Below are 23,414 nucleotides of genomic sequence, written 5' to 3'. Positions count from 1 at the left end.
ATTCCCCCTCCAGCCATGCAGGCCCCACCATCCATCCCTGTGTTGACAGAGGAGAAAGGGGACCTCCAATACAAGATCACCAGCCTCTTCTATGGTGACCCTCTCCTTATGGACAGGAACCCTACCTGACTCAATAGATACAGATCAGGCACTTTACAGGGATGTTTGTTCCCTACCCCCTCACCCATCACTCCCCAAATTTAAAATAGATTATCAAAGTACACATGCTTTGTGTATACCCATGTTCATAGCATACTTATTCGCATTAGGTAAAGCATGGAAACAACCCGATGTCCATCGACAGATGAATGGATAAACAAAAGGAAAGAAATTATTATACATGCTACAACATGGATGAACCTTGAGAACATTGTGCTGAGGGAAATAAGCCAGTCACAGAAGGACAAGTACCATACGATTCCACTTACATGAGGTATCTAAAGTAGTCAAATTCAGGGGCGCCTGGGTGGCTCAGTCGGTTAAGTGGCTGACTTCAGCTCAGGTCATGATCTCTCGGTCCGTGAGTTCGAGCCCCGCGTCGGGCTCTGTGCTGACAGCTCAGAGCCTGGAGCCTGTTTCGGATTCTGTGTCTCCCTCTCTCTGACCCTCCCCCATTCATGCTTTGTCTCTCTCTGTCTCAAAAATAAATAAACGTTAAAAAATTTTTAAAAATAAATAAATAAATAAAGTAGTCAAATTCATACGGAAAAAAGTAGAATGGTGGTCACTAGGGGCTGGCGGAAGAGGAATGAGAAGTTGTTTAGTGAGTACAGAGCTGCAGTTTTTGCAAGGTTAAATGAATTCTGGGGGCACCTGGGTGGCTCAGTCAGTTAAGTGTGTGACTCTTGATTTCGGCTCAGGTCATGATCTCACAGTTAGTGAGTTCGAGCCCCGATTTGGGCTCCATACTGACAGTGGGGAGCATGCTTGGGATTCTCTCTCTCTCTTTCTCTGCCCCTCCCCTGCTTGTGCTCTCTCTCTCTCTCTCAAAAAAAAAAAATAATTAAAAAAATATTAAATGAGTTCTAGAGATAGATGGTTGTGATGGGTGCACAGCTTTATAAATGTACTTAATACTTCTGAACTGTACACTTAAAAATTGTTAAGATAGTGAATTTTTATTTTATTTTTTTTTTAATGTTTATTGTTGAGAGACGGAGAGAGACAGAGAATGAGTGTGGGACGGGCAGAGAGACAGAGAGACACAGAATCCAAAGCAGGCTCCAGGCTCTGAGCCATCAGCACAGAGCACGCGGGGCTCGAACTCACAAACTGCGAGATTGTGACCTGAGCTGAAGTCAGACACTCAACCGACTGAGCCACTCAGGCGCCCTGAATTTTTTTTTTTTTTTAAGTAAGCTTCCCACCCAGCATGGAGCCCAACACTGGGCTTGAACTCACGACTCCGAGATCAAGACCTGACCTGAGATCAAGAGTCAGACACTTAACTGAGCCACCAAGGCGCCCGGATAGTGAATTTTATGTTAGGTGTATTTCAGCACAATACAAAAAAAAAAAGGGAAGGAAAATATATGCTACAACAAGCTTAAAAAGGTGAAGAAACCAGGATGAAGGGAAAAGGTGTAGGAAAAACAAGGAGAATATAGGCCTGAATCGAATCCATAGAATATGTAAATATTTGCCTTGCAGTTCTGGTTACTTGCCAGAGGTGGGTCATGAATTGGCTTCTGAGCTTCTCTGCAGGCAAAGCAAAAAGGGAAACAGGATCCATTAAGTCCAGCATCCAACCACTAAACACACACACACACACACACACACACCCCTTGGGTGAGTATGTTGGGGGCTAGAGAGAGAGCATGCAATGGTCAGCATCTGGGAACCATGGTGATGTGAGATCTGATACCTGAGAACTCTTGTCTGTCTCCGAGGAGCGGATGCTGCAGGAGGTGGACAGCACCTGACATGACTATTATAAGGTAGTTGTTAAGAGATGGGGCTCAGGGGCCGGACATCTGGGTTCAGTTGTGATAGGGCAAATGATACCATGTCTCTAAGCCCCAGCAACCCTGTCTGTGAATCACGGACAATGTATGAAGCCTCTCTCAGAAGGTGGTGCTGGGGATGAAATGGAGTCATGCATTTAAAGTCCCGAGCACAGTGTCCAACACAGAGTAAAGTCTCAATGAATGCTAGTGTTTGTTGTAGTGTGGTGGGATTGCTGCTGACCTAACCACTAAGAAGAAAGGCAGGCCGCTCCCCCCAGCACTCTGGGCTCCGGCCTGCCCCAGACCGAGGGAGTCAGCCTGGTCTCCCTGGCCAGCTCCAGGTAGGGCAGACCACAGACCCAAGTCCCTGCTCCCCGTCCCTGCTCTGACACCTGGGACCAACAGCTCTGAGTCACTGCTATGGTCCCATGAGGGCATGTGCTAACCTGCCAGACCTTTGGACAGCATCTGCATGATCCAGGTGTGGCCAAATGGTGCCCTGCCCTTCTCAAGTGGCACCTGTGTGCCTGCCACAAGGCAGCCTCAGAAGTTCACTGAGCCCGGGCTGTGAAAATGCAGATCCAAGTAATAGCCCTAGGCACAGGCTCAGCTTCAGGAAAAGGCAGGCAGCCAGTCAGAAAGTGGAGCTAAGAGGCCAGGATGTGGATTCCGATGACTTGGGTGCTAATCACCTGCCCACTGCTTACCAGCTGGGGGTCTCGGGCATCTCCCTGAGCCTCAATGTCCTCATCTGTAAAATGTGTCTCGGGCATCTCCCTGAGCCTCAAAATGCGTGTAACAGCAGAACTCAACTCAAAGGTTTATTATAAAGATTAATCAGGCAGGTGCAGCTCGCTCTCTCTCGCTCTCTCTCCCTGTCTCTCGCCCGCTCTCCTATCTGGAGAGTGTACTTTTTGCTTTAATAAACTTTCCCCCTCGTGTTACTCATTCCCATTAAAAAAAAAAAAAAGATTAATCATGTGATACAGTAAAGCACTTAGCACAAGAACAAGTGATAGAGAAATGTGCACATGAGATAGCAATTCAGATACATATCAGGGTTCCTTCCCAGCCACCGTTCTAAGTGTGTGTGTGTGTGTGTGTGTGTTTTTAAACATTTTTTTTTTAACATTTATTTATTTTTTGAGAGACAGAGAGAGACAGAGCATGAGCAGGGGAGGGGCAGAGAGAGAGAGAGGGATACACAGAAACTGAAGCAGGCTCCAGGCTCTGAGCTGTCAGCACAGAACCTGACGCGGGGCTCGAACCCACTAGCCATGAGATCATGACCTGAGCTGAAGTTGGAGGCTCAACCGACTGAGCCACCCAGGCGCCCCTAAGTGCGTGCTTTTTAAATATTGTGTTCAGAAAAACTTCTCGTTGCCTGTCTTTGCTGGCAACCTACTGTGTGCACCCACTAGGTGCTCAGAAATTGATCAAGTTGAAATCAAGTCCTCACTTGCCTCTGACTAACTGGGTGACACTGGGCAAGTCACTCCTCTCTGAGCGGACCCTTCTTCATCTGCAACACAGAGACACCATGTACCCTCACCTACCCCTCCACTCCACTGTGCAGCCTCACAGGTTGACCCGGAGAGCCTGAGCCAAGAGCAGCTCTTTGCTGTGAATGTGTTCAATCCCTCCTCAACTTCCTAGCCTTCCCTTCATGCCGCACATGGCTTTGCAGAGTACAAAATTCCTTCATTGTTCTGTTCTACAGTAGAGGGGCCAGCCCAAGAACAACCCCTTGGTGTCAGAGACTCCTAGTCTCCAATGCTAGAAAGAATTTGGGACAGAAGAAACTAACTCCTCCCCAACCCAGACACCTGGGCCCCTTTCCGGGGCACACATTTGCTCTAAAGCACCCTTTCCTAGTGGCTGTTCTGCCATGGCTTGCACACCTCCAGTAATAGGAAGCTCACCTTCTTACATGGCCTCACTCCATGAGCCTAGTTGTATATGTTTCATTGAGTTGAGAGTTTCCCTGACCACTTCCACTGGGTCTGCCTTCTGAGAGCACCAGATCCTGCTTCCTGTCTCCACTGTAAGACGGCTCCTCCAGAGCTTTCCCTCAGGCTCCTCCAAACATGCCCCACTACCACCACACATAGGTATAGCCGCCAAGCCAACCTGGGTTCACATTTCAGCTCTCCCTTTCCTGCTGTGTGACCTAAGGGAAGCCACTCTCCCTCTCTGAGCCTCAGCTTCCACATCAGGAAAATGAGGGTGGCTGTTTCCTTTCAGTCAAGTTAGTGGAGCTCCAAGATGGAACGTAATGTCTCTGGGCCCTCTAGGAACGTGACTCGATGCCACATGGCCCCTCTGGGCCCCCTGCCACTTCAGTGTTCATTCAATAGACAGGGATTGAACATTCCCTTTATGCCAGGCACTGTCCTTGGTTCTGGGCACCAGCAGAGTTGGAGGGGATCTGGGCACTCCTGCCCCACAGAGGGATAATCTGTATGACAGCAGAATAGGCCAGGCCAAGAGGAAGGAAGGAAAGCCCAGGCAGAGGGAATAGTGTATACAAAACCCCACTCCAGAAAGAGCCCGGCCCTTGGGGGAACTGCAAGAACAAGGCTAGAACTCAGAGGCCATTTGTTCAGAAGACTGGGTTTCAAAAATGATTGTACATTAATACAGCGGAATACTATTCAGTGGTTTAAAGATAGCTCCGTGTTCATGGCAGTACTGTTCACAGTAGCTGAGACATGGAAACAACCTAAGTGTCCATCAACGGATGAATGGATAAAGAAGATGTGGTATATCCACAGTAAAATATCATTCAGCCATTAAAAAAAAAAAAAAAAAAAAGGAGGGGCACCTGGGTGGCTCAGTCGGTTGAGGGACCAACTTCAGCTCTGGTCATGATCTCACGGTTCTGAGTTGAAGCCCCACCTCGGGATCTCTGCTGTCAGCACAGAGCTCGCCTCACATCCTCCGTCCCTTCTCTGCCCTCCCCCCACCTCATGCTATCTCTCTCTCTTAAAAACAAATAAACATTGGGGCGCCCGGGTGGCTCAGTCGGTTGGGCGTCCGACTTCGGCTCAGATCATGATCTCACGGTCTGTGGGTTCAAGCCCCGCGTCGGGCTCTGTGCTGACAGCTCAGAGCCTGGAGCCGGTTTCCAATCCTGTGTCTCCCTCTCTCTCTGCTCCTCCCCCACTCTCACTTTGTCTCACTCTGTCTCTCAAAAATAAATATATTTAAAAAAAATTTTTTTTAAATAAGTAAACATTAAAAAAAATTTTTAAAAGATAAGTTCTGGGATCTAATGTATAGCATGGTGACTACAGTTGACAATACTGTATCTTATCCTTGAAAGCTGCTATGAGAGTAGAGCTTTAAAGTTCTCATCCTAACAACAACAAAACGGTAATTATGTGAGGTGAAGGATGTGTCGACTAAGGTTACTATGGTAACATTTTGCAATTTATACATGTATCAAATCATCATATTGTACACCTTGAACTTACACAATGTCACATATATTTCAATAAAGCTGGCGGGTGGGGAAGGATCAGACTACTAATACATAGGACCTCAAAAATACTTTAACCTCTAAAAGGGGGCGGCATTTACAGAGCCAGTCATTCCATTAGCCTAAAGTTCTAAACACACATAACTAATCTATAGTGACAGATGAATAGTTATGTACGGAGGGAAATGATGTGGAGGGGGCAAGAGGGAACTTTCCGGAGTGATGAAAACGTTCTAGATCTTGATCAGGGTTTTAGTTATACAGAGGTATATATTTAAGAAAAATTCAATTATTGTAAGCTATACACATAAGATTTGTGCATTTTGCTGTACATCTGTAAAATATACTCTAAATTAGGCCTTAATTTAGATGCAGTTCTGAAGAAGGCAAGGGCAAGGAGAAGGGAGAAACATGTTTGTTGAAGGATGAACCAGAGTAAGGCAGAAAGCAGGCTCTAGGTGTCAGGGCTTAGTAGAGATCTTGGACCGCCTAGTAAAATCTCTTCCCCTCACTAATGCCTCAGTTTTCAAATCTATAAAAAATGGATAACTGGAAAAAAAAAGGGGGGGGGATAATATTTTCCCCTCACTGAGTTGGTAGACTTTAAGGAATAACCAAGTTAGTTCACGTTAAGCACTTAGAATACTGCTTCGCACATGGTAACAAGTGGAAGCTTTAAAAAATTAGGTAGGCCTCCAGGCAGCAGGCAGAGGAGCAGAGACCTGGGCCGAGGTAAGAGGGCCCCCGTGGGGCAGCCTCTGAGGTCTGCAGGGACTACAACCACAGGCACGACCCAGCGTGGGTAGGGGCAAGCTGAGAGTTGTAGTTCTCGCCAGTCTAAAACAGCCACGGATGTGATGCGGGGCGACAAGGATCGGCTCCTGGGACCGGGGAATGCTGGGCCTGAGCAGGTAGCGGCCACGCTCTGCACCAGGCTGGCTGCAGAGATGGGCATATGCATCCTGTGGTCAGTGGAGTCTCCTAACGTCCCGAAAAAGGTATCAACGCTCCCAGTTCGAAGACGAGAAAATAGGCTCAGAGAATGGCCCAAAGCGGGAAACCAAGATCGGCTGACCCCAGTCTTTACTCTTTGTATACCGACCCTGCCCCCCTCAATCCGAGGCGGAAGCGAGGGTTCTTTGAACGGCCACGTTGTCGTGTTATCTTCCCCATTTCACAGACGAGGAGACAGAGTCCGTCACTCATCCAAGGTCACTCGGGCAGTAAGCGGGAGGCTGGGATGCCAGGCCTTGGGCGCTTCGCCCTTGCACGCCCTTTGCCGCCGGACGCCGAGGAGCGGGGCCTAGAGACGCCCCGCCCCCTCCCCCCTCCGCTCCCGTGCGCTTGGTGCAGTCCAGGTAGTTTCATACACGCGCGGGAGCAGGGGTGAAGCTGCGGAGCCGCCGTAGGCCCCGCGCGCGCGCGCGCCTGGGGGGTGAGATCCGCAGACGGTTCCACTGCGCGGGGCCGGGTTGGGGGGGGGGGGGCGCGGCAGGCGGCTCTCGGGCCGCCGCGGGACCGGGACCCCGGGCTGCAACGGGGAGCGACTCGCCGGCCGTCGGGTTGGGGTGGAGCCCAGCCGCGGCCCAGGTAACGCCTGGCCCGGACCCTGCGCCAAGCGCCCCAGGCGCGAGGCCAGCGAGGACGGAGTGATAGGGGGCGGCCGCGGGCTGACAGAGTAGCGCAGGGACTTCCAGCGTGGCCTCTGCCTGCACCTGCAGGGCCGGAGCTCGCTACCCCGGGACCCGGAGCCAGAGCTGCTCCGCTCATCAGTCCGCCCGCTAGGTCCTAGTGTCCTAGTTTGGGGACCCCCTGGGAACTACAAGTCCCAGCGTGCCCTGCGCCCCGCACGTGACCCGATCGCCGCTCGACCCATCCCACCACCATCACCGGCGGGTTCCGGCTTCAGCGGGGGCACTGGCAGTAGGGGACGAGAGTTGAGGAGGTGCAGCAGTCCTTTGGTTTTGTAACGTCGGTCCCAAACATTTTACCAGCGCTCCTTGGGCCATCCGCTGGGGAGCCAGAGCTTCCCTAGCCCAGCCCTAGAGCGGCTGCTTGTCCGGGGAACAGACCCACTGCAAACCCAGCGCCGTTGTTACAGCTTTCAGGATGTCAGAACGCCGAGGGGTCCAGAGAGGGTCTGTGTCTTGCCCAGGGTCACACAGCTTCCGCTGCCTGAGGATCACTAAGCTCGAATCGAGCTGGTGGGGTGGGGGCTTCGGGGCGGCAGTGTGGGCAGGACGGGGGTAGGAAGCTGGCCCTCTCAGTAGGGGAGAAATATAAGATGGAGGGAAAATGGGGAATTCGGTTGGACTTCTCTCCCTGGGTTTGCCAGGCGCCCGCACTCCTGCAGCCTCCGGTTTTCATCTCTGGACGATGTGATACTACCTGCTCCCACCTCTGCAGACCCTGGAAGTCACAGTGACCAGAAGTGCAGAGGGAAAGGAGTCAGAAAGGTGAGCCCTTTCCAACACCATACCCACAAAGCTCACACATTGAAGTGCAGACTCAGACTCAGAAAGTTGGGCGGGTACCGCGAAGATGCACACATAGAGCCACTATTGATTCATGGAGGTGCTCTCACCTCCGTTTTACACCTGGCCAAACGGAGCCTCAAAGAGGTGGTGACTTCCTCAAGCTCGAGGACCTAATAAGAGGCAGAGCCATGTTCCAAGCCCAGAGAGGCTGGCTTCACACGTATTTAACCATCAGTGTATGCCTGTCCTCCTCAGTAGCCTATAGTAGATGAATAACAGTGGTGCACACTAAGTGCTCAGTAAATGTCATCTGTCACTAGGGTCACTGTTCTGATTTTACAGGTAAGACTGAGGTGGAGAAAGAAGAAGAAAAGAAGAAGAAAAGAAAGAAGAAAGGAGTGGGGTGCTTTCTGACCCTGAGGGAGGAATGGAAGCAGCCAGCTGTCCAAGCTCTTGGCTGGCGGGGGGGGGGGGGGGGGGGGGGGGGGGGGTCCCCGGGGGTCCCCTCCCCACTTCTTCCTGCCAAAGTGGAATCCCTCGCATCTCAAGAGGAGGCTTGGGGGTGGAAGCTGGAATGTAACATCCAGTGTTACACTAGGCACTAGGAGGCACTAGGATTTGAATCCTCTGCTGCTCATCCACCTTTGAGCCTCCATGGTCTACTCTTGCCTTTGGACATCTGTGCTTTTGACTGTTGAGCAACCTTTGCGGACTCTGCTTTGGCATTTGTATTGGTTCTGGTGTGAGATTAGAATGTGATCGCAGGTTTGCCCCTTGATGGCTGAGGCGTATCCCCTCACCCATTTCCTCATCTGCAAAACGCTGGCACCTAGCTCTTAGGTCATTGGGAGGACCAGTGAAAAGATGATTAGGATGGGACTTGCTTAGACTGTGCAGGAGACCCTAGAACTCTAATTTCTCCACAGAACCTCACTGCAGATGCTTGGGTTAAGAGTGAGCCGCTCCCACCTGTGGCTTCTGGAGCCCACTGGGCCCCACTTCCACAGATCTGAGGCAGGGAGAGGCACTTCCTGAGCCACTTTCCTCAGCTGTGAGATGAAAGCACAACCTGTCTTCAAGCGGGCAGGGGTGGAGTTGGGTGGAGTGATGAGAATGAGGCACACAGGTGTGCAGGCCACATCACCACATTGGGATTCCAGAGCAGAGGACCTGGGGGTTAACCTGAGGGGAGATTTCACAGGAAAACGGACTCGTGGCTTCTCTGGAAAATCTGGTAAAATTGAGCCTCCTTCCCACTTCCTCCAGCGTGATTCTGCATGTGCCCAGGAAGGTATTTCAGATCAGGAGGAGATGTGTTACTGGCCTCTGGCCGTGGGGGATCCCTGAGGGGCTGTGGGGATTTGCTGAGGGCCTCTCAGGGGAGTAAGAGGGTCAACATGAGAGAAGACAGGGCAGGGTTTTCCTGGCCCTGTAGCATCAGAAGTAAGAGTCAAGCCCAGAGCCCCTTCCTTGGGCATCCACCACCCAGTGTGAGCCAGCCCCTGCTGGGGTGGGGGAGCAGCCCCATGGAGATAGTTAATGTTGTCATGATGCAATGTGGTAGCAGTCTTGCTGTGTAATAAGGAAGCCAAAGCAGCTGAGTGCCAGAAGACAGGTCAGGGGGGTTCCGAGGAGGCAGTCTTTGAGCTGAACCTCAAAGGTTGAGCAGGATTTTGCCAGAGGTAAGGGGTGATAATGTTTTAAGTAGAATGTATAGTCAGAGGTTTAGTAGCTTTAAAGTCCATGACTTGGTTGTGGGTGAATGCTTTCTCAGGGTGGAGTGGCCTCACTGTTCTCAGCGTGGCCTTGGGCAAATCATTTCACTCCTTAGGCCTCGGATCCTCACCCATAAAATGAGGCCTTCCAATGAAGACTGGATGATAGTGTATTTAAAAATTCTGGATTCCCTTAGACCAGAGGGGATTATGGAGACATGCAGCAAAATGACAGTGCTGTGTGCGAATTAAATGGTATGAAGTGAAGGTTAGGGTAGGTCTAGGCCTGAGTTCAGAGATTAGGGAGTTCAGTACAAAATGGAGACCCCAGAGCTTCCTGTAAGAGGTGAGATGAGAACAGAGCCCCGAGGACAGAGAAGAATAGACTGATAGAAAGGAAGAGGGAGGGTATCTCAGGCAGGGAAGGTCAGCGGGTGCACCATCATGGTTGTGGGAGAAGGACTGGGGAGAGGTGAGCCTGAAAGGGTGGGGGAAGTTTGTTAATTATAGCCCAAAAGGCAGGCAGCAGGGAGCCATTGCAGGTTCTGTCCCTACAGAGGCAAGCAGGAGGGTGGTTTTAACAATGTAGCATCTTCCAATGAGGGAAAGATTTTCTAGTTGCTTTTACATAGTGGGGAAAAATAAAAGGTTGGGAGGGATATAGGAGAAGGGAGAGTTGATGATAAGGAAGTGGGTTAGAGAAAGGTATCACCGTGTACTTTCCCATTCATTCTCAAGCACGCCTAGTTTTAACTGATGGATAGAGTTTGGCAGGTAACATCTATAGTACTGCATCACGAACTTGATCTCCTGTGCTTAGGCATCTGCAAACCACCCCTGGGTACCATCTTCCTTGCGTTGCTGGCTGCACATCCACAGTGCTGTAACAGATTGTTGCTGGTCTAAACAACACTTGGATAAGCATCTCTGTTCCCCAAACCTCCTTCTGGATTGTTTCCATTGGATACCTTTCCTGAAGGGAGATTTTCTGACTTTAAGGGAACTGATGTTTTAATCCCTTTTTTTTAAGTATGTTTTTTAAGTTTTTAATGTTTATTTTTGAGAGAGAGTGACAGAGAGAGAATGTGAGCAGGGGAGGGGCAGACAGAGAGGAAGACAGAATTTGAAGCAGGTTCCAGGCTCTGAGCTGTCAGCACAGAGCCTGACGTGGGGCTCAAACTCAGACTGTGAGATCGTGACCTGAGCTGAAGTCAGACGCTTAACGACTGAGCCACCCAGGCACCCCTGTTTTAATGTTTACAAGATTTAAAACATACCTTTACAGTAATTTTCTTCACGATTTTCTATAGGCTATATTGTACATGTTTTTTTCTCTTTCTTTATTGTTATTTTTTCATCATGAAGAGTGTACTCTTTAACCCACATACCCTATTTCACCCATCCCCCTCCCCAGATTGTACAGGGTTTTTTAAAAAGAGCAAATGTACACAAGCATATACAATACAAAGTCTGTCCTCCTGACCCCATACTCTCTTCCAGTTTTCCCTGAGGACAGTTGTTAGTTCCTGAATATCCTTCCAAAGATAGTCTATGGAGATATCATATATATCCAATTTCAGAAAAATTGATACATACTGTTACATTCTATTCAGGAAATTGCTTTCAATTTTTATTTTTAAATTTGAGGTTATGAAGTACACCAAAGAAGCATAGAAAATGACACCACCACACCTCCAGTAGGCCAACACAAAGGTTTAACAAATATTAACGTTTTGCACTGGCATCTTGTTTAGGGCTGTCTTGCAGGTGGCCCTATGTCAGTGCAGCCCCATGCAGAAGAGTCCAGTTATTGGTTATTGCACACATCATTCTTTTCGGCCTGTGCCCAGCTCTGGGATAGAGTATTACTGACTTTTATTCTTAAATAATCGATGTGGAGGCAATACCCTACTTTGTATAATGTCTGCCCCAGTATTATTAGGCAAAGGAGAACGAAGCTCGGTTTTGGTTTTAATTCAAATATCTGTTCAGCCACACTTCCTAGCTGTGTGACCTGGGGTGAGTGACGCCCCCCCCCCCCCCCGCCTTGATTCTCTTTACCCATCTGTAAAATGTCGTGGTCATCCCTCCGTCTCATCGCTGCTGGGAGAAGTACAGTGGGAAACTGAAGACACCACTGGGCTTAATTCCCCAATACCGTTAAAGCCCTCCGCTGGGGAGACTAAGCTCTCATAGCCACGCGCTGAAAGCACCCAGAGCTCCCGACAACTGCGGCTCAAGCTTCAAACTGTTCCCCGCCCCTTTCCCGGGCCACGCTGGGGGTGGGGCGGTTAAATGTCTCTGTGACGTCAGCGCAAGCAGGACCAATCACCCTGCCTCACAGGCGTTAGTTCGTTTGCCTGGGTTGCCCGCTATTGGTCCATTGGGCAATCCAGGCCCTCCCAGCTTTTTAAAGCTGCCGCGTAGTATAAACAAGGAGATGTAGGGCGGCCAGGCCATGATGTCATCGCGGCGCGGTAGCTCTTGGGGCTGACGTCATCTCCGGGGAGGTTGCCGACCCAAGGCTGTTAGAGCCTTCCTAACCCACTCGGGCTGGCTTAAGAGGCCGCTCCTGCCCCGTCGAAGGTCAGTCCCATTGCACTTCAGTGTCTCACGCGGCGCCCTGTCCCGGAAGAGAAGACCATGACACAGTAAGTCCGGGCTGCGGCTCTCCTAGCGGGACTCATTTCTCCGGCAGGGAAACTGAGCCTCAGAGGCGCGAATGGTTCGCGCGTTTGCATATCAAGTTCGAGTTGCAGCCGGTTGGCCTTGCCCAACCCGGGGTCTCCCATCTTTAGCTCAGGCCATGTGGCCCCGCCCCTTGCCTGTGGTGACTGCGGTCACTTTAAGTGCGAAGGTGGGGGCAAGAAGGAGGTTTTAAAAAAAATCTGGCCTCAAGATGGCGTCCTGTTAATCACGTGCCGAGTCGCCGCAAGTGATTGGCTCTCATGGCACCCGCGGGGCGGAGCTCTTGGCGGGGCTGCCGCGGGCAGCAGCCGGCTACTGTTTGCCGGAACCTCACGGCGCGCCCCCGCGAGCCCCCCTCCCGCCCAGCGCGCGACCCCGCCGCTTCGAATGTTGTGAATCAAATGTGGGGTTTGTTACATTCCGCTGCCGCCGCGGACAGTTCTTAAAGGGCCAGCGGCCCGCAGCTGCGCAAACCGGGCTGCGTCCTGCGCCGCCTCCCGCTCCCGGAGGGCCTGGGCTGAGGGAGGCAGACCGCGCGTGGGCCTCGCGAGGCAGACGCCGGCGGACCGACAACAAAGAAAGGGCCCGGAAGGAGCTGTACTGCCCCCGGACCGGGGGGTGGGGAGGGGAGCACATTGTTCCGCAGGGCGGGGGCTCTTAAAGGGTCCAGGCAGCCCCCCCTCCCCTCTGCCCAGCTTGGCCGTCCTAGATCGGGAACAAAGGAGCCAACGTGTGGCCTGGCGGCCGAAGGTGAGTAGGGGCCAGAGCCCCAACTCCCTATTTCCGCATCCCTGGAACTCCTTCCTCTCTCCCCTGGGGCTGGGGGCTGTGGTGTAGCTGGCTCTGCAGGGGTTAATCACGGGCGGTCCGGAGGGGTACGGCGAGACCTCTAGAATCAAGGAGGATTACCACCACCACCTCCCCCTCCCGCAACCTCCCAAGGCCAGGTCGAGTCTCCCTTCTCCGGAGACTGAGTGTTGCGGTTGGAGAGGAAGGAGCCGCCCCCTCCCCCTGCCACCGCCACTTCCTTTGTTGTTGCTTTTGTCTCACGCCGAGCACATGGTCCGGGATCCTCGGCTCTTAAAGTCACAGCGCGCTGGCCCCAACGCCGCAGTCTGGCCTCCCGCCCCCCCATGCCCTTCCGAGCACGGCACAAAGGAGTGAGAGGAGGACGTGGGAGACCCCTCTTCGGGCGGGTGTCTACATCTCGGGCCCCACTATCCCCGGGTAAGGGAGGCTGAGTAAGCTCCCCAGAGCCCCGCAACCCGCATCGAGTTCGCGTTGAGGAGGGGCCGGCCCCTCAGAACACTGGTTTCCCCTGCCCGCTAATGTGACCACCTGGTTTCTTGCGTCTTGTTTCTTCTGGCTTTATTTGGGCATTCTAAGAAGGGGAGATTTCCACCCCCATTTCACAGCTGTGACAACTGAGGCTCATGGAAGCAGAGAGATTTCCTTGATCAAGGTCATCTAGGGAACCTGGGCTGGCCAAGGACTCCTAGCCAGGAGCCTGATGGTCCTGCCCTCAGCTACCTCCAGGCAGCACATGTTGGGGAGCTCTGCTTGCCCACCAGGCAGTGGTGGCCTAGCCTGCCCCTTGGGGTGGAGGCGGCTTCTCATCCTGCCTGAGTCTACTCATGCTCTCAGAGGCTGGCTTTGCTTAACAGCAAAACAGCCCTTGTTCCTGCAAACATCACCCAGGGGCAAATGACTTGGCTGGGGCTCCCTAGACTAGGATTGGGATGGCTGTTTGGGGCCCTGGAAGTAGGGATTTGGCTACCTCCTGGGGGAGAGGGGTGGATGCAAAGTGTGGTTCCTGTTTCCAGGCAAGATTGGATTTAGGGATGGGACTCTCAAGACCCATTTGCCCAGACCTTAAGAGAGCACAGCACAGGACTATGGAAGGGCAGAGGAATTGATGAGGGTGGTTACCTGGCCACCCTTGCTGTTTGACCTTGAGCAAGTTGATAGCTCCATCTCTGGGCCTCACTTGCGTCACCACAATAGTGTTAGTCATGGGTGCCTGAAACAGAAAACTCTTGAGATCCCCTTTAGGGACTGGAAAAAGAGACTTGGGATAAGGTGGTTATTGGGGATACTGATGCTAATGAGAGAGTCAGGAGGTGGGGGCCTAGAGGGCTAGCCAGGCAAGACTAGTTCTGTTTCTCTGGCTTTGTGAGCTAGAGTAAGTTACTTCCTTTCTCCATGTCTCAGTTTCCTCAACTGTGAAGTGGGTGTGTCCCCTCTGTACAACTTGTGTTCTTGGTAGGACTTCCAAGAACCAGGTGCCCCTCACTTGCCAGCTGGAGTTTTCCCCTAGGGAGGCACATTTCCCAGCTAGCACTTAGAGCGCTTGAAGTGGCATCTCATTTTTGCTTGTGAGCCAGAGTCAGCTAGGAGGTCAGCCTATCTTAATTTCTGATAGTGATCATTCACACCTGAGCTTTGAAAATCACCTCTGCCCTTGAGCAGTCCTTGCCAGTCCATTGGGAAGTGGTTATTGGTCTGTTCCTATTTTATAGGTGAAGGAGCTGAGGCTCAGAGAGGGGAAGCGATGTGTCCAAGACTCTGGCCAGAAGTTGGGGTATCATGTGTAAGAATGCAAGGGTTGATGCTTTCACCTTTGGCACCATCATCTACAGCTGGAGGCCCTTCTGTCTGCTGATCTGGTTTCTCAGCTCCTTGCCACTTAACCTTTCCTGAGGAATGGGTGTTTTTGAAGGGGCTGGCCACAGAGAAGATTCCCATGTACCTGGGCCTCTGTGGCATCCACACCCCCCAGAGTTCAGCAGGGCAGCCTGGCACAAGAGAAACCATTGAAGCCACTGCCTGGATCGTGTCCCAGTGCACTCACAACTCTGGCTGACAGGCCTTGGATCTCACCTCTCTGAGCCTCAGTGTCCTTATGAGGGTTGCTATGAGGACTCAAGATGACACATGCGAGGTGTCATAGTTATTATTGTTAATATTCCTCATCAATAGGACTGTGGGCTCCCAGGATCTCTGAGGTCCATTAGAGCACAGGTTCCCAAACCTGGCTGTGTTGTAGAAACTGCTTGTGAATTTGATAGAAAATATAGGTGTCCTTGTTCCCCAGCCTCCAAAGATTCTGATCCAGAAGGTCTGGAGTGGCCTAGGAGTTTATTGTTTCAGATATTTGGGGGGTTTACTCTGAGTCTCTCTTGGCCTTTGTTTGCTAGGCTGGATTGTCAGCAAGAATCTGGAAGGCTGTGTGTGTAAGGATGTGCCCTTGGCCCACACCAGGGGTTACAAACCTAGTTACCTATGGTGGGCAGGTAGGGAATGGGCCTGGAGTGGCCTGGGGGAAAAGTTCATGCATGCTCTGAGTGAGGGCGCCAAGCAGAAATGAGGGCCTAATGGGGCCAGATTGTCTCCTTTTTTTTTTTTTTCTTTCAGGGAAGGCCAGATTTTTATATAATCTCCCAATTGAAAAAAGATTTTTAATGTTTATTTTTGAGGGGTGGGGAGGGGCAGAGAAAGAGGGAGACACAGAATCCAAAGCAGGCTCCAGGCTCTGATCTGTCAGCACAAAGCCCAACATGGGGCTCGAACTCACTAACTGTGAGATCATGACTTGAGCCAAAGTTGGACACTTAACCGACTGAGTCACCCAGGCACCCCTGTAATCTCCCAATTTTTAACCATGGGCACCAACTTCATTGTTGGTAGACTGTGGCCTTGGACCTGTGTGATTGGCTTTCTAGTGTACATTTCCCAGATCAGTGCTGAACACAAGCTGGTCACTGGGCCCTGCCTGCCTTTCTGCCAAGTGCCAGAACTCAAGTTAGATGGGAGAAGTGTGAATTACAGCTCTTAACACTTCCTGGCTGTGGCCTTGGCCAGGTGCTGCCCTAGCAAGTGAAGAGTTTCCTCTGCAGGCTGGTTTTTTGAGATTTAGGGCCCAGGCTTGTAAAGCTTAGCACAGAGGAAATGTTCTTGCCACTGTTGGCAGGAAAAAACAAAATGTTGAGGGTGTTGTGTTGGTACACTGGCTCCCAAGCTGTGTCAGGGAGGCAACACTGAAAGCTGGGTATCAGAGAACTCACCACAACCCTGGGTATCAGAGATGCATAGGAGTTTTGTCAGATGGAGAAGGGGTGGCTAGAGGGGGCCTTCCTGTGGCAGGAACAGCAAAGGGCTGGTCCTATTTGATGCAACCTTTGGCTTTGCAGGGCCTGATAGGTTCTAGCATTCTCTCTGCCAGGGCCTCATCCCAGTGTCTGGAGTAAATAAATTGTGGCCCTGCAGCTTATCCCACTTGGACCCCCAACTCCTACCCGAGAGGAGACCTGCCCCACCCCTTTTCCTCCCAACTTCCTCCTTTAGGTTCTCAGTTCCCCTTTTTTCTCAGCAAGCCCCACCTCCACTTGAGGGTTGTGTTATGCCCCCAGAGCAAGGGCTTGGCTGTATGCCAGACCCACCCATCCACCAGTGGCCACTTCCTTCATCACCTCCTGTGAAGCCCTTGGGCTGGACCCCTCCCTGCTGGCAGCAGGGTGCAGTGAGAGGCTTGTGGCCAGCTCACCTCCCAGCTTTGAACACTTGGACAAGTCTCTTCCTCTCTGTGAGCCTCAGTCTTCTCTTTCTTGAAATGGAGCTGACAGTGCCTTCCTTAAAGAGTAAATAAAGTCACATGTGGGTAGACACTGCGGGAGCTGGTTATGGAAAGATAGAAAACTAACTTGAATTTGGAGCCCCTGAGGGCAGGAACCAGGTCAGAACCTCTTACCTGGCAATACTGGAAAGAGAAAGCCTGATTGGAATTGACCCCGAGCCACCCCAGTAGAAGGGAGGAAGCTGGAGTGCCCTCCCAGGAACCCCAGCTTCCTGGAGATTGAAGTTGTAGACCTCCACACCAGGACAAGGTGCCCTGGGAACCCTACTGTGAGGGAACCATGCTGGCCAGCCCTCTGAACTCCCCATAACCCTGAATGGGAACTTGACCCCATTTCATAGAGCAGGAAACTGAGGCCTGGGCTCCCTGTCCCTGATCTGTCATCCCTAAACCCCAGTGCCAAGAAGGCCAGACCCAGACAGAGTACACACTACACGTGGAGCACAGGGTGTGATGGACATCTGTGGCCCCTGGAATTGTACTCCTGATATTTGATTCTGTCTCTGCAGTCCCTAATGGGGCAAGTGACTGGACTTCTTTGTGCCTCAGTTTGTTTATCTGTTTGCCTCCTAGGGTTGTGAGCCCTGGCCCAGCCCCTCTAGCCCTGTGCCACCCCTGATGCGACCATGGGCTCTGGCAGTGACTAGGTGGCCACCCTCTGCCCCTGTGGGTCAGCGGCAATTCTCTGTAGGACCCAGCAGTACCCCGGGCCAGCTCCGGGGAAGGTAGGAAGGAACCTCCTAGTCCTGCAGAGCCTAGAGCCCCTGGTGCTGGGGCTGTCAGCTTGGGTTGGGGAATAGGGGCTGGGAGGGTGGGGCATAGGGCCCTGAGCTTTCTTCCTTCCCCAGTGGGTAGTGACCTTGGCTTCTCCCCATGCTCTCTGAATGAGTGGCTCCCCTCAGTCCTACTGGGGCCTCCTCTCTGTGGTGCAGCCCCAGCCGCGAGGGCCCCCTGGCCAGCCTGCCTGCCCAGGATGAGCACTTACCCTCCCAGCAGCCACCGTCCCGACCACACCTCCCTGTAGAGGAGCACCGAGCCTCGGCTCCTGCCGGCAGGAGCCCCCGAATGCTGCACCCAGCCTCTCAACAGAGCCCGTTCATGGTTGATCTCCACGAGCAGGTAGGCAGAACACCCTTCACCTGTTTCCCCACCCTGCGGGCCCCTCCCTACCAGTCTCTAGCAAACCTGTCTGAGGACCAGAGATAGTGGAGCCCTGATTGCACTTTCCTTAACTCATTGCATGTTCAGTGAGGCATTATTAGCCCTGTTTTACAGGCTGGTAAATCGAGGCCCAGAGAAGGAAAGGGCCGCCTTTGGGACTACACAGTGGATGAGTGGTTGAGCTGGAAGCCCCTCCCAGGTTTCCCAGAGGGTTCTCTCTGCCCTTTAGGGCTTGGGGCAGGGGGACAGCCAGGTCTGTACCTAGGTAGGACCCCACTAGAGAAGGGAAGGGAGCTGGTCCAGCAGGGTTTTCTCATTTAGGGGCAGCAGCATGGCCAGGTTTCCTCCCTACAGTTCTTGGGTTTTCTGTCCACCCACAGGTGCACCAGGGACCTGTCCCTCTGTCCTACACAGTCACCACAGTGACGACCCAAGGCTTCCCCTTGCCTACAGGCCAACACATCCCTGGCTGCAGTGCCCAGCAGCTCCCAGCATGCTCCGTGATGTTCAGCGGGCAGCACTACCCCCTCTGCTGCCTCCCACCCCCGGTGAGTGAGTGCTTTCACCTCCTGCCCCACTACTACCTGAAAGCCCCAGACACAGGCCAGCAGTAGAAGCAAGCCAAGTTTATGATAGCCATCAAGGCTATCAGAGCATCTGCCCAGTTCCAGGCCCCAACACTGTTCAGTAAAGCATGTGTGCGCTCATGTACAGTTAGCACCTGGGGTTTAGGGACCTTCCTGCACCCCAGTACCTGCCTTTTGGTTTGGAATTGTTAACTAAGGGCCTTAAGAGTGTAGTGTCCTGCCTAAGTGGCCTCTAGCAGGGATGGGATGGTCCACAGGGCTTCTGTGGGGACCTCTCAATGAATGGAATGGCTCCTGGTTCTCAGCACAAGCATAGCCCCAACCCAGAGCCTAGAAGAACATTCTACAGTACACCCCCCACACCCCCTCTCTTGGCAGCTGATCCAGGCGTGTACCATGCAGCAGCTCCCTGTGCCCTATCAGGCCTACCCCCACCTCATCTCCAGTGACCACTACATCCTGCACCCCCCACCGCCAGCCCCACACCCCCAGCCTGCCCACATGGCACCTCTTGGGCAGTTTGTATCGCTGCAGGCCCAGCATCCACGTATGGTGAGTCTGGGCGATGGGTTTGATGCTATAGGGCATGGTATGGGGGGCGGGGCTTCCCTTGTTGCTGACTCTGGCTGACCCACCCTTGCCTCTTCCAGCCCCTGCAGCGGCTTGACAATGATGTGGACCTGCGGGGGGACCAGCATCCCCTGGGGAGCTTCACCTACTCCACCTCTGCCCCAGGCCCAGCCCTGTCCCCATCTATGCCCCTGCACTACCTGCCCCATGATCCACTGCACCAGGAGCTGTCCTTTGGTGTGGTAAGTAGCACCCCCACCCAGACTCTAGGGCGATCAGGAGACAGGCCCACTGGTCTGATCTGCACCTGGCACCCCTCTCACAGCCATATTCCCACATGATGCCTCGGAGACTGAGCACCCAGAGATACCGCCTGCAACAGCCGCTGCCCCCGCCACCCCCACCGCCACCCCCGCCACCGTATTACCCCAGCTTCCTGCCCTACTTCCTGTAAGTACCAGCACATCTGCCCCAGAGCCCTGGTGCTCTGGTCTCCTGGGGCCTCCAGTTGTTGGACCCAAACATAGCCCCAGGAGGTACCCAGGACCTCTGAAGCCATCTGGCATTCCCACTAAACCACACATACTCTCAGCACCCACCAGCTGGGTTCCTTGCTCTCCTATAATGTCCTGGGACAAACACTGGAGCCCTGGTGTGAATGGTGCAGAGCTCTGGGCTTTGTTTCACGGAGGGAGTCGGGAGCAGCTCTGCACCCCCTACACCTACTGACCTTGACCCTGGGTCCCCACACCTGTCTCCCCTAGCTCGATGCTGCCAATGTCACCAACAGCAATGGGGCCCACCATCAGCCTGGATCTCGACGTGGATGATGTGGAGATGGAGAACTATGAGGTCCCGTGGAGCACTGTCCTGGGAGGTAGGAGCTTGGGGGACCTCTGGCCTTGAGCACTAATGACCCTACCCTCCTGTCTGTATCCAGGCCCTCCTGAATCTGGCAGAGCGGCTAGGAGATGCGAAGCCCCGAGGCCTCACCAAAGCGGACATCGAGCAGCTCCCATCGTACCGCTTTAACCCAGACAGCCATCAGTCAGAGCAGACACTGTGAGTACTGTGCCCCTGTCTCCTCCAGGGGGACCCCTTCCTCCAGGGGACTTTGTACTATGTAGTGAGCCTCCCTCTGCTGTTAGTATGGAAGTAACACTCAGTGCCCTCCTTCTAGATGTGTTGTCTGCTTCAGTGACTTCGAGGCACGGCAGCTGCTCCGAGTCCTCCCCTGCAACCACGAGTTCCACACCAAGTGTGTCGATAAGTGGTTAAAGGTAACGCAGCCCAGGCCAGATCCTGGGTATTCCTCATGTGGTAAGGGAGGTGGGTGGACCTTGGAGGGTTTCCCCCCTTATCCTTGTCATCACCCAGAAGTTGAGGCTCTGTTCAGGGGTCAAGTCCCAGAAGTAGAATAGACCCAGCTGAGGTGGGGGACAGGCAAGAGTGGAGCCTGATGTGTGCCTGCTCCCCCAGGCCAACCGGACGTGTCCCATTTGCCGGGCCGACGCCTCCGAGGTGCCCAGGGAGGCTGAGTGAGGCCCACAGCTGCCCAGGATAACCCTGCCCGAAGCTCTGGAAGCTCGGGTTGGGGGGACCTGGGGAGGACGGGGAGGGAGTGGCCCAGGCCTGCCCCGTCATTCCCGCCTGCATCTCCAGAGCTGGTGCCAGGGTCAGCCCCGAGAGAAGCCCCTGCAATAAGCCCCTGCATTTGCCAAGCTCCAAAGACTCCTGCCCCAATATGCCTGCCAGTCTGCCCACCACGGAGCTGCCTGAGTGTCTCTAACTCAGTCTTCCTCCTGTTTGCCCTCAAGTCCGTCTCCTTTACCTGCCAGCCCTGGGAGCCAGGAGTCCATCCCCCACCCCAGTGCAGCTGGGGGAGATCCTCAGCCCCAGGGTGGGCAAAGGGAGCTCCATCCTGGGTTGCCTGGTCTCTTGCACTGAAATGGTGTGCCGTCTGACTGGGTGGCACTGACAGGTGTGTGGACAGATGGTGGCAAGAGGCCATTTCCTGAGCGCCCCAGGCCTGGGTCCTCCTGCCTTGACCCCAGACAGATTCAGGCAGCCAGCCCCATGCAGGCTGCTGTGAGGGGTGGGTCTGGCTCCCTCAAGGACTGTCACCCCAGTCACAACATTCCAGCCCCACCCCCAGGCTGGAGGGCATCAGAGCCAGCCTCCTGAGCAGGTGGGAGACAGGCTCTGAGCTGAGGTGGCATGTATCTTGAGGGGGCCTGGGCCATGCAGGGGAGAGTGACCTCCTGTGTTCTTCGTGGCCACCCCTCCCTGGCATTGATGGGGGCCAGACCCATGCCCAATCTCCCCTCTCTGTTGTTTTGCATGAACGTGAGGAGTTTTTATTTATTCATTTGGCCCAAAATCGCGTGTAGGATTTGGGGGTGTGGATTTTTAAACAATTTATTTTCTTTTGGTTTAATGGGGGGATACAGGGACCAACCAGGACCAAGTGCCCAGGGGGCCGGGAATGGTCTGGTGGTGCCGCCTGGTCTGCATGCATGCGTGCGGCTGGGGCTGGGCTGGGCGGCTGGCGGTCACGGGTGGGGTTGGGGGGTGGTCTGTGCTCAGCTGATAACTGCCATGCACTGTACTGCACACGTCCCCAGAGCCTACCGGGACCGTACGCTTTTCAGGGCATTTCTCCCTCCAGCCAGGGCCCATCTCCCATCTGACTGGGCGAGTCTCCTCCTAGGAAGTCCCAGGAGGACAGGGACCAGGGAGGGCGTGGATCCCACCTCCAGGGGCCCTCTCCCAGCCTGAGCCCTGCCCTCCAAGGTCTGGAGGAGGCCCCCTGTAGGGTCTGGCTGAGCTCCCACCTTCTCCCTCCCTGGTCCCGTTCCTTTCCTGTCCTACCCCTAGCTGGGGTTGCTGCCCCTGAACGAACCGCGTGTGGGGCCGGCACATCCTAGCAGGCAGCCCCTGGCGCCTGCTGCCTCAGGGATGCTCCAACCACCCTCGTTCTCCCCGCAGCGGCCCTGGCTCCCTGCGTCCCCTCAGCCTGCCATGGGGCCCCATCAGCCTGGCCCCACCCCCGTGGAGAACCCAAAGTCTTACTGTATATAACTCCAGGTGACGTTTCTATATTTATAGCAGTGTTGAAACCCCACGTGTTTTACACAGAGAACCACCCTCTCCAAACCCCCCCTCCCTTTCCCACCCCAACAAAAGGTTTTCAGAATCCTTAAGGTTCCTGGGGCAGGCGGAAACAGGCTCTCGGATTGTGTGTCGGCTGCAGCAATGATTCCAACGAGCAGCTATGGGGGGGGGAACACAACATTAAAAAAAAAAAAAATCATTAAAAAAGATTTATAAACAATTATTTAGGATGTTTGTGATTTGCCGACCTTGCTATAGATGCCATGTTACCAATGATTTCCTGTGGTGGGGGCTTGTCATTGTTTACTCTTTTATTTACCAACTTCTGGCCTAGGCATGACAGTGGGCACCATCCCCCAGCCCTGGCTGGGCCCAGCACCTGTGTTCTGTGTTAGAAAGGTTTTATATATATATATATATACATATATATATATATATATATACATATATATAAAAATATATGTAATTGGGGGGCCCTGTTCCTTGCACATTTTACAGTTACCTCATTTTTCCCATGTATGTATTTGAGAAAATGCTAATATATAGAGAAAAAAATGGTTCTTAAAGCTTAAATGTGTGGTTTTTTCCATTCCATTGGATTCACATTGGTTTGTAGCATTTAACATAACTAGTATGTTGTATTATATATATGTGTATACTGATTGAAATTTTTAACAGATTTGTACTTTTTTTAAAATGAAAGTTGCTAGTTCTGCTTGACCAAGTAGTGCAATCATTATTTTTTTTAATATTGTTGCTGATTTCAGAGGGATATTCACTAATAAATGTATGATGTATATCAAGTATTGCCCAAGCTGCCTTTGGCTACCTGTGTTCTTTTGGTGGGAAGTGGGGGTAATAATGTCGGTCTGAGAGTGGGTAGGGGATAGGGATAAGGTGGGCAGAAAAGACTGTTCTGTGCTGTGGCACCTTGGGGGTACCTCCTGATCAAGAAGGTCTGCCAAGCCAGGTTAGTGATGACATTGTGGGCCATCTGCTTCACACTCAAATTAGGCAGGATTCTGTTGACAAGTGGCAGAAT

General features: G+C 53.0%; 1 protein-coding gene across 12 annotated transcripts; it reads left to right on the top strand.

The window, feature by feature from the left end:
• Positions 1 to 6,907: 6,907 nt before the first annotated feature.
• On the top strand, positions 6,908 to 23,186 carry RNF44 (ring finger protein 44). Of its 12 annotated transcripts, XM_060635091.3 has the most exons (12): positions 6,908 to 7,017; positions 7,763 to 7,883; positions 17,514 to 17,665; positions 17,843 to 18,059; positions 18,482 to 18,649; positions 19,067 to 19,240; positions 19,339 to 19,500; positions 19,584 to 19,708; positions 20,023 to 20,110; positions 20,199 to 20,320; positions 20,439 to 20,538; positions 22,247 to 23,186. In XM_060635091.3, the coding sequence occupies exons 3-12, from the start codon at positions 17,559 to 17,561 to the stop codon at positions 22,337 to 22,339; spliced, it is 1,356 nt and encodes a 451-aa protein (XP_060491074.1). In that variant the 5' UTR covers positions 6,908 to 7,017; positions 7,763 to 7,883; positions 17,514 to 17,558; the 3' UTR covers positions 22,340 to 23,186. The 12 variants fall into 12 exon arrangements, with proteins under 12 accessions (XP_060491074.1, XP_060491070.1, XP_060491071.1 ...); XM_060635087.3 differs by lacking the exon at positions 6,908 to 7,017 and having other exon boundaries at positions 17,873 to 18,059; XM_060635088.3 differs by lacking the exon at positions 6,908 to 7,017 and having other exon boundaries at positions 17,873 to 18,059; positions 20,738 to 23,186.
• Positions 23,187 to 23,414: the final 228 nt, after the last annotated feature.

This window comes from Panthera onca, chromosome A1, assembly GCF_046562875.1.
Source record: "Panthera onca isolate mPanOnc1 chromosome A1, mPanOnc1 haplotype 2, whole genome shotgun sequence".
Taxonomy (NCBI): domain Eukaryota; kingdom Metazoa; phylum Chordata; class Mammalia; order Carnivora; family Felidae; genus Panthera; species Panthera onca.
Note: the sequence above shows the minus strand (reverse complement) of the source record. Positions and strands in the feature narration are given on the sequence as shown.